Source organism: Gastrolobium bilobum, unplaced genomic scaffold (assembly GCF_033153095.1).
Source record: "Gastrolobium bilobum isolate Gb01-03AN ecotype WA unplaced genomic scaffold, APGP_CSIRO_Gbil_v1 utg31211, whole genome shotgun sequence".
NCBI lineage: Eukaryota > Viridiplantae > Streptophyta > Magnoliopsida > Fabales > Fabaceae > Gastrolobium > Gastrolobium bilobum.
The window spans coordinates 175,070-186,446 of NW_026897142.1; the positions used below are offsets into that span (position 1 = coordinate 175,070).

The following is an 11,377-nucleotide window of genomic DNA, read 5'->3' on the forward strand; positions in this document are numbered from 1 at the left end:
TATAGTTCCTCCTATTCCCAAGGAAAATGACTAGATGAATGTGATCAAAGTCTGGTTTCAGAAATATATTTTCAAGTATCTCCTACCAAACCAAACCACAATATTTAGTATATAGTGGGATGAGCCTGCATCACTAATTTGTTTGTGGTTGTTATCTTCAACAATTGACAAAGATCCAAACTCATTGAGACTCATATATATACCATTACCATCTAAAAGATTTTGTTATCTTTTTTTTTGGTGGACTAAAAAGATTTTGTTATCTATCATAGTCAAGCAGTAAAAAACTTTTTGGCGAACAATCATGACAAAATTTTTGTTAGTATTCTTATAATATTGAAAACTCTGTGCATCATTAATTAAAATTAAAAAAAATTAACTTAATTAGATGTATTTCGCGCTTTTTTTATTATTAATGAAACATAAGTTTCTTAAGAATTGATTTTGGTTTTTATTTATTTTTAATTTTATTTCTAATTTAATTCTGCAATTTTTTTTAATTGGTACGATCAATTCATTTCATTAGTTTTCTTTTACCTAAATAAAACCTTCAACTATTTTGTTGTTGTGTGTGTTTTACACAATTTTCATATAAATCATTTTAAACCTTTTTTCACTAAAAACCTACTGATCAAAACATCAAATTTCACCTAAAATTAGAAAATTCCAATTTTTTTCTTCCAAACCATATTCTCACTTATTACAAAATTAATCGAATTTCAATAATTTTTCACTAAATTTTAATATTCTAAACAATTCAAATTCTTTTTATTTCAATTCTGTCCTAAAACCCCCTAATTATTTGAGTAAAAAAAATGTAAATCTAACCCTTGGTAATTGAGTGTCCAAGGGTTTGCTTTGATAAGGGATTCAAATCTTGGTTAAAGCAAATTCTTGGAATTCTTTGAGAGTCACTGAGAAACTGTCTCCCCGTTCTTTCAATGAGGAGCTAACCTTAGGGGGTGGTACTCCGAGAACAAGATGGTTAGAGGAGGTTGTGTGAGGATACTTCCAGGTTATTTATCAAAAATAATAATATAAATTTAGGTATTTTAGGTTAAGCTAGCCCTGCCGTAGCAATATGTTTGTTGTAACGCCCATTCTACCCCCGGTTCGTTAACATGACGTATAATATTAAAGGCGATTACAATCACTGTCCAATTAAAAGAAAAGGCAAAACTTTTTTTTTTTAAACATAGTGCATTTCTGATTAAATCAATAGTGTAATTTAAATGAAACCCAAAACTACAATTATAACAATGTGCCTCTTAATTAATTCTCTGTATGCATGATTAATTAATTAATTCAATGCAATTAGATATTTTACAAATTAGAGTTATTATATTAGAGTTATTATATTTGTTCCTCGTAATTGGAAGGTTATGGGTTCAAATCGAAGAAATAAACTCTTTGTAAAACTATAAAGGTAAACGGCTTATTAGTAAGGGAAATCCTTGTATTTTTATGAGGTAAGTAAAATAAGTGTACAAATAGCAAGTAATCATTCATAAGTGAAAATAGTATAGATTTGAAGTAACGCTCATTAATAGCATCATTATTTAAGAAACGACCAGAGGTAGGAGAAGGACGCTACAGCATTTGTCTTGTCCAAAGTAAAAAAACAAAACATGATTATGGCTTTTTCAGAATGAAAGTACCACCATATTGTAGTGGAATAAATCAGGGCCATGTCATAATACGAAGTGCACATGGATAAAGATAAAAAATAGTGTACTAAAAAAAAAAGATAAAAATAGGGCATAGACTTTCATTAAAATGGTCCTCAAACAAAATAATGTTAATGTTGTTCGTGTTCTGTGAAATTACTCTTATCTTTCGAGGACCATTCTTAGCACTAACATACACAAAATTGTAAAAATGGTCATTTACAATGCAACGACATGCTATTGTTAGAAAAATTAAACAGAATGATAAACAAAAGAGGAAACAAGAAGGTGGAAAAGTTATTTATATTTTGGCACTCTGCTACAAAACAAGTTCAAACTTGAAACTAATGCCTTTGGAGTTCGTAAAGTTTAAACTAATTAAATAAGCAAATAGCCAATTTCTCATTATTTACACACACTATTCTTTCTTTTTTGTCATTTTGAAATAAACAAAGACTTCAAACTTCAAAGACGAGACACAGCCAAAACCTGCTCATTACTATAACCACCAATATTATGATTGACTTGGCTAGACTTCTTGTTTTTGGATTGCAGATTCTCAGATACCACGAATGCTTTTGCCTTCACTCTTAATTCAAACTTCTGAATCTTCCCAGTTGAAGTCTTTGGCAGCTCCTCCATAAACTTCACCATCTTAGGAACCATAAAGGGTGACATGTTCTTCCTGCAATAGGCAATTATATCTGACTCGGTAACATCTTTTGCTGTTCCTGATGAGTTGTTCTTTTTCAATGACACAAAAGCACAAGGGCTTTCACCCCACCTTGGATGTGGCATTGCAACCACTGCAGCCTCCAACACACTTGGGTGCCTATACAGAACAGATTCAACTTCTACACTGCTTATGTTTTCTCCTCCTGAAATGATCACATCTTTGGACCTATCCTTGATTTCCAAATAACCATCTGGGTGTATAACCCCAACATCCCCAGTACTAAACCAACCATTGTTGAAAACTTTTGATGTTTCTTCAGGGTTTTTGTAGTACCCCATCATGATACCACTTCCTTTCAACACAATCTCCCCCATTGTCTTTCCATCTCTTGGCACACTTTCCATTGTGTCAAGGTTCTTCACATCAACATCAGCAAGAGTCAACACACTAACACCTTGACGTGCTTTCAGCTGTGCTTGTTCTTGCTTAGGAAGCTGGTTCCACTTCTGTTGCCACTCACACACAAGTGCTGGTCCTGTTGCCTCAGTGAGACCATATGCATGTGTGACATGGAAACCAAGTGACTCGATTTTCTCAAGAAGTGATGCAGGTGGTGGTGCTCCACCAGTGAGTATTTGAACCGGGGATTTGATCAAGCACCTCTCACTTGGCTTGGCTTCTAAAATGATGTTGAACACAATTGGTGCGCAACACATGTGTGTCACATTATGGAAAGCTATGTTCCTGTATATGTCACATGCTGCAGTGTTCCTAAGGCAAACATTGGTACCACCTCTTGCAGCAACTCCCCAAGTGAAGGTCCAACCATTGCAATGGAACATAGGAAGTGTCCAAAGGTAAACTGGTTCACTTCCCATTTCCCATCCAAGTATTAGGCTCAAAGTACTGAGGTATGCTCCTCTGTGGCTATAAACAACTCCTTTGGGTTCTGAAGTTGTACCTGATGTGTAATTCAAAGCAATTGGGGCCCATTCATCTTGGATTTCCTCAGGAACATAATTTGGATTACCATGGTGAACCATTTGCTCATATTCCAGCTCACCTAGCCGGATTCCAGTGGGAGAGTTTATGTCATCTATGACAATGACTAGTGGTAGAGATTTATAGTACTGTTCTGTTGGTTTTCCACCCTTTTGAAGATTATCTCCGATGAGCATCCTTAGAGCATCTCTTGCCTTGGAGACATACTCATAGTCCACAAAGAAGACTTTGGCTTCAGAGTGCCTAAGAATGGTGGCTATGTTCTTAGCATCCAAACGGGTGTTAATGGTGTTGAGCACAGCACCAGCCATAGGCACTGCAAAATGCATCTCATACATTGCTGGAATGTTAGGTGCCAGCACTGAAACCTGTTCCATTAACCACAAACAAATTATTAATTAGTACACAAACTTCATGCATGCATGATTATTGGAATTTAACTTCTCACTTTGTTGATGTTTTGTACTTTATACATACTATAAAAAATGGGATAAGTTATTCTACCTATCATTCTTTTGCCTACCTTTCCCTACTACTCTAAAACATCGTTAGATCAGAATCTCAAGAAGAGAGAGAAAGATAAATGTTAGTTAAGATTCTGATGTAAAGATGTTTTAAAGTAGTAGACAAAAGTAAGAAAAAAAATGATAGGTAGAATAAGTTATTCCATAAAAAATTTATGAGTACAAGAAAAGTTATGTATTACACTTACAACATCATTCTTAGCAATATTGAGGGAACGGAGAGAGGAAGCAAGGCGAAGGCAACGATGATGAGTTTGTGACCAAGTGAAACGGGTTCCATCATGGATGATTGAGGTACGGTTTGAGTAGCATGAAGCTGCTCTCATGAGAAAAGTTAAAGGGGTGAGTGTGGTGTAGTTTGCTTTGCATTTTGCAAGGTTGTCCATTTAGATATTGAAGCAAAGTAGGACGAAAACAGAGTTGTTGTGAGAACAGGGTTGTTGTTGTTATTGATGATGATGATGTTGTTGTTGTTGTGGTTAAGAGTGTGAGAATCCCATGGGGTTTGGGGGGTTTATTTATATAGGAAAAATAACATGCTTGGGAGGGTTACGTTTGTTGTGTTGAGGCCACGTTATATTGGAAAATGTGTGGGGGCCAGTGAGTAACTAAGAAGATGCTATGAAGCTTGGGTGTGGAAGTTAAATATATGGAAGTTGCTTTGATATTACTAAATGTGGGTGTGATCAGTTTGAACACATGATTGTTGACATCTGACCTTACTTTTTAATTTCTATGCTTTTTACATGTTGCATTATAATTTATGAAATGGAACTTTCACACTCAAATGAAGAACCATGAATTGAGCCCATCCACGAAATTTTCTTTACTATTCACCAAAGAAGAATAAATGCATTACTTATGAAATGTGAAAATAAAATAAAATAAATATATGATAAATATGTGGATCAATTAACGGGTTGTTTCGGCTTAATCAATCATTTCAAATTTAAATCCTTGTTATTCAATTTTAATAGGAAAATTTTAACGCTCTTGTGATTATAGTCAACTCTATTGGATTAATCATCAGGTGAAAAAATAAAAAATGATAAAAAAATATACTATTTAATTAATTTATTTTACCTAATATTTTATATTTAACATCATGTGACTCCCATTTATTTTTCCTTTAATAAAAGAATAAATATTGCAAATATGAAGATTTACTCGCATCCAAACAATCCATATTTCACTAACACATCAACTCTCCCGTGGCTAACATGGAGGCCTCTGATAATAATAATAATAATAATAATAATAATAATAATAATAATGAACAACCCCACTTTCTTCTTGTACCTAATAGCAATAAACTAAATAGGATTCATACTTTCGAACAAGATTCCAAATATGAAGTCTTTTTCATAGCTTTTTCTTTGAAGATTATTGAACTTCTAACTGATATGAGATGACCAGTGTAATTTCTTCTAACTTCTAACTTCTAACTTATTGGAGTAGCTAAAGCATCCATGAATAGTTATGGAGCATTCAATTATTTTATGATGACCCAGCAAAACCTGACAATATGCATATGCACAGGGCCCGGGGTGGGGTTTAATTACCCCAATTATTTTTACATGTATATTTTTTATTTAAAAGAATACAAACTAATTTAATGTAAGGTTTATATATGGCTTAACTTATTCACAAAATAGAAACTAATAATGAATTTATTTTATTGCCTCCTTACTATATATCTGTAATTTACCTCATTAATTAATTATTTGTAATTAGTAAGCACGGGGCTGCTTTAAATGAACTTTTACAGAACTTTGTTTATATATATATATATATATATATATATATATATATATATGTGATTTTTAAAAGATATTTTCAAATTAAAATTTATTAAACATTTAGATATAAAATTTGAAAAAAAATTAAGTTTGAACTTTTTTACTGTTGTGAAAATTCTTTTTTTTTCTAAAGTACAAAGTTATACATTAAATCGTACTTGAACTTTTTCTCCACCAAAATATACTAAAATATAACATTGCATGCGCACAAAAACTTTGTATAATTTAAGGATTCCAAATTTAGAGGTTTGAGTTTATAGGAAACTAGTTGTGGGGAGCAAATTCTCAGTAATCGAGGAAAGAATAGTCTTTCGTTAAATGATACATAAATATATAAGACAAAAGTACAAAATTATAATTTAAAGGACGTTTTTTGAAAAAAGTCTTTTTTATCAATAAAAGTTAATCCGAGCAAAGTATATATATATATATAAATAAATAAATATATATATATATATATATATACACGTCAGAATCATTTTACACTAGTGTAAATTACACTTTTAATCTTGTCTGTTGATCTCACTTATATCTAAGGGTTCAAATTTTATAATGATGTGAACCATTGGATACAAGTGGATCAATGGTCAAGATTGAGTGTAAGACTTCTAACTCTTATACAGGTATAAGAATATCCTGCCCTATATATATATATATATATATATATATATATATATATATATATATATATATATATAGAGGCAAGATCCTTTCACACCGGTGTCAAATTTGAAATTTGATACCTCATCTGAGAGTCGTTAGATCAAAAAACATCAATGGCTCTGATTTGTAAACATGTGACACCATTGATCTTTTTTGATCTAATGATTATCAGATGAGGTGTCAAATTTCAAATTTGACACCGGTGTCAAAGGATCCTACCTCGTATATATACATATATATATATATATATATATATATATATATATATATATATATATATATATGGGTGATAAAAGAATACAAGGGGCTTTTGGCTCATCTTGTAAAGCAACATGCTTAAAATTGGTTGTTTGAACCAGGCTTGGACTTGTATAAAAGTTCGTTTAATAAAAAAACTTCAGGCTTCAATTCAAAAGCTCGGTCTTAGAGCCTCTCAGGCATAGTTGTTAAAATCTCGATTTATCACTACGATTTTACATTTTTACGATTTTTTTTTCATCAAAACGATTTTACCAATATTCCAAACGCTTTTACGATTTCACGTTTTACGATTTTTTAGTTTCTTTTCGATTTTACTTAAAATCTCGATTTTAACAACATTGCTCTCAAGCTGACCTAATATATTAATTTTTATTTTATATAATTTTTTATACTACTTGTGCTAGCCCTCTTTCTCCTCAATCCATTTCATCTCATTTTATTGGTTAAACAGACTTTTTGAATGATTTTGTTCTATATTATGTTGTTTGGATATATATTGAATTTATGAATATTTATGAAATTACTAGTGTTGTTGATTGTACATTATGTTCGGATAAATTTTTGTTGTCTTATCTTTTTTAAACAGGCTAAATCAGGCTTTCATTTTTTGTAAATAAGTCAGGCCACATGCCAATAATTATATTCATAACAAATCGCAGGCTTAATTAAGCTGACACATTTAAACACAGACGTAACATTTTAAGGCTCAGCCTGTTAACATCCATATATATATATATATATATATATATATATATATATATATATATATATATATAGAGGTAGGATCCTTTGACACCTGTGTAAAATTTTAATTTTGACACTTCATCTGAGAGCCGTTAGATCAAAAAAGATCAACGACTCTGATTTGCAAGCATGTGACACCATTGATCTTTTTTTATCTGACGACTCTCAGATGAGGTGTCAAATTTTAAATTTGACACTAGTGTCAAAGGATCCTACCTCATATATATATATATATATATATATATATATATATATATATGAGCGCAAAGATTGATAGATCTGTCTGCATTATTAAATCCACATATACATTATCATATCAACACTTGGTAAGTTTTTTTTTCCTTTTTAGTACAAAGTTTGTTTTTATTTTAAACATATAGATATAAATGGTTTTAGGGTTTTATGTTTGTTATCACACATTGACCAAAAAAAAAAAAAGTGGATAGACGGTTGATTCAACTTTCAAGTCTAGATTTTTCGCGAGAATCATTTGAGCTTTCAAACATGGATGATGCACAGATATATTTATTTATTTTATGTGACCATGTAGTTAAATTTAATTTTGTTTTGTTTTTATCTGAAGAATATTGAAGGCAATAAAGATCGATCTATAAACTACTTGGTTATAGGTTCCAATTCAACCAACTCTTCTTAATGTTTAAGTTATTGAATCGAAGTATATAAATCATTTTATTATATCTCTTCACATACTATTAAAGCATGGATGATTAACACACCCACCACACAAGAATGTTTATCTAGACAAAGAGGTCAAGGATAATGACACCGCTTTAATCGATACTACAGGCTTGTTTGGATGAGTGTTTTTTTTAGCCAAAAATTGTTTTTTTAGGAGGAAAAAAACACTTCTATTACAAAGTCTATTTGAATGTTTGTTTGTTTTTTTTTTTTTAAATATAAGTTACAAAAAAGGTCAAAAACCTGTACTTTTTTGAAGTTAAAAATTTTAGCTTCTAAAAAAAAGTCAAACGTTAAATATTTTTTTCAAAATTCAAATATTTAAAAAAAAAATTAAATAGCTTTTGCTTTTGTAAAAAATACTTTTAAAATAAACAAGGCATAAAAAGTCCTTTTATACAAGCCCATCCAAACAGGCCCTATGACAAATAATCAATTGCCTCAAAAATTTAAGTTGTTAGGTGAGGGCATATTTATTATTTTATATTATATTATTCATTAATAATATATAACAAATTTAGATTTTATATATTATTAATAAATAATATATATATATATATATATTTATAAAAAATACTATTTTTCAATTTGTTTTATTCTTTTATACATGAATCATATTCTTGTATTAAGTATTTTACATTATATTTATGCTTTGTATGTACTAAGAAATTTTATTATAATTTAATTAAGTTTTTAAACTTTATTTGCACATACCTTAGCTAGAGTTGTTAACCCAAATAGCTACGTTTCTCGAAACTTTAATTCGAGACCATTTGATAAGCTAAAATAACCGTTTACTAATTGATCTATATGTTTGTCGTATTATTTAATATTATTTGTAACACATTTAATAGAAAATGCCTTCGCGCCATTTAGCATTTTCTAAAGTAGATTAATGACATGTAAGATATCGCATCACAATCATTTATATGGCAGCAATTTGGTATAAGTTTTATGGTAGATTAGCAATAAGTTAAAACTTTTGTATTTATGATAACGTCTTTCTATAGGCCAAAATAAGGTTGATGAGGAGATAAGTATCCTATTATAAATCATTAATCATTAATCATTAAGCATTTCTATTTACCATGAAGCATTTCAACTAAGTGGGAATCTATTTACCACGAGGTAGGTGATGCAGTAGCTCCATCATTCTTATATAATTGAAGAAGTTATTAACTTCTAAGTACGAGTTAGGACAAAGTCGTATTAGTTATTAGGGAACAATATAAATCACCGAAAAAGCCCTCATTCAACATCAGTTGCGGACCCAGGAATTTTTTTCTGTGGGAGCTAAAAATTAAACATTTGTTTCTTTCTTCAAATATAATATATGAGAGGCCAAAATACAAAAACATAAATATTTGTTCCTCTCTTCAACCACAATATGTGGGAGACCGCCGAAACACCAATCCAAAGAACATAACACATCAATAACTCTTTTAACTTGTTATAGAGAGAAAGATGGAGACAGAGAGAGAGGTGGAAGATGTCACAGTAAAATCTACTATCAACTTGAAAAAAACTACACATTTTCAACCCCTAAAATGAATATTTTTTATGCAAAGAAAAAGATAAGAGAACAAAGGTTTAGATTTCACAAGAAATATGTACTAATTACTATAATCTAAATAGATAATTCAAAGCAGACCCTCCTCATTTTTTAACCTCTTTTTCTATTTACTCACTGTTAGCTCAACAAGAAAAAAAGTCAAAGATAAATCAGAAGAGACAGATTGACAAGAAGCACAATCACCAAAACCCTCATGTCCCTCACTTCCCTCTCTGTCACGAATCATCAGAAAAGGAGAGGGATCGAAAGAATAAGGTTCAATCTTTCATAAGACTCTCGGACTTCTTATTTTTATTCATGGATGGGAAGATTTGTGCTAACTTCTAAGCATAATAAAAGTTGAAACTTTAAGTTTCAAGTCGAGGTTTAAACTATAATTTAAGGGGAGGTTATATTTACAAATTTTTTATTTAGAAACTCTTACAAACTACACTGTTTGACCGTCATACTATAATCAAGAGTGTATGACTGGTTATACTTAGTGTAATTTGTAAAAAAAAATTGTAAACATACCTTTTCCCATAATTTAATGCTAATTCCATATGCTAATTGTTACCACCAGGTCTGTGCCAACAAACAAGCGCCACGTAGCTAAAAAAATTTGAACTAAGAGAAACCATGTAGCTCTATTAGTGGTCACTGATACTCTCCCAACACTATGATGTAATCTTAAATAAACCTATTTTTTGTTAAGCAAAAAAAGACAAGAAAGCATTAAATCCTGGATTTGATAATCGTGACTTTCTTTTCTCTATCTCTTAACTCTCTCTAAAACCCCCAAACTAAACCCTGAGCTTACTTTTCAATTCGACAAGATCTAATCATGGTACTGCACTCTTTCTCATTCTTTTTTTGTTTTGTTTATTTCGTTAACTTTCTTGGAGGGAGAAAAAATGCACTTAGAATTAGAGGGGTTTCAATAGATATAGGACCTGAGAATATAAAGAAGTTGTATAAACTCTCTGCGGTGGGAGAAAACCACTTCACATTAATGGAGAGAAAAAATGGAGGTTTCTTGCATTATACTTATGTCAAAAAAATTCTTCAAATTTGGGGGGGGGGGAGGGGGGGCGCCAACCCTAGCACCCCCCTGGGTCCGCCCCTGCCCAACACCTTAAGATTTTGAGTTGAATTAGTTCTTTACATGGTAACAAAGTTTCAAGTCTAAAGGGCTCTTGCATGAGGGGGTGTATTATAAAATAATATAAACAATTAAAAAAGCTCTCACTCAACACCTTAATATTTTGAGTTAAATTGGTTCTTAACATTGTTTAAGTGTTATGATTTGAATAATAGTAGCATGTCAGCATGCATAATAACATATTTTGGTACCACATTTAATTTTCTTTCATTTTTTTTTTAATAATTAAAGTGTCTATCTATCTTTTTATTTTTCCAATCTGTCCTTCTAGGCACTAGAATGGCTACAACCATTCGATTGTTAAAAATGAGAACAAAGCATATAATATATAAATTTCCACCTAATTCAAATTTCATACTTTACCTTATTTAATAGTCATTCCAACTCAAGTCTTTAATATCTCGGTCTAGTCTTGTTGAATATTGATTCTTTTCCACAATTCAGCTACAAAAATTTGAATTCCAAAGTTCATACTGTAGATTTTCCAGGAAATTGTATTGATATGATATTGCAAATCAAGTGTGCCTTTGAATAATACTCAATTCTATAGCTTGTGATCTAGTCTTGTTGAATTTCCTACCAATACTATTCGTGATGCTAGGCATAAACCCCTAGTACATGGAAATTA

General features: G+C 30.9%; 1 protein-coding gene across 1 annotated transcript; it reads right to left on the reverse strand.

Annotated features, from left to right (window-relative positions):
• Nucleotides 1-1,935: 1,935 nt before the first annotated feature.
• Nucleotides 1,936-4,476, reverse strand: LOC133304490 (trans-cinnamate:CoA ligase, peroxisomal-like). The gene is made up of 2 exons (XM_061504531.1): nt 4,058-4,476; nt 1,936-3,713 (listed from the first exon to the last, which is right to left on the reverse strand). The coding sequence occupies exons 1-2, from the start codon at nt 4,253-4,255 to the stop codon at nt 2,133-2,135; spliced, it is 1,779 nt and encodes a 592-aa protein (XP_061360515.1). The 5' UTR covers nt 4,256-4,476; the 3' UTR covers nt 1,936-2,132.
• Between the last annotated feature and the right edge of the window lie 6,901 nt (nt 4,477-11,377).

Bases quoted from the DNA above. Each gene is read 5' to 3' on its own strand.
- LOC133304490 (XM_061504531.1), bottom strand. From the start codon at position 4,255: ATGGACAACCTTGCAAAATGCAAAGCAAACTACACCACACTCACCCCT. The intron at 3,714-4,057 runs GTAAGTGTAATA...TTAATGGAACAG, and splicing joins ATATTGCTAAGAATGATGTT to GTTTCAGTGCTGGCACCTAA.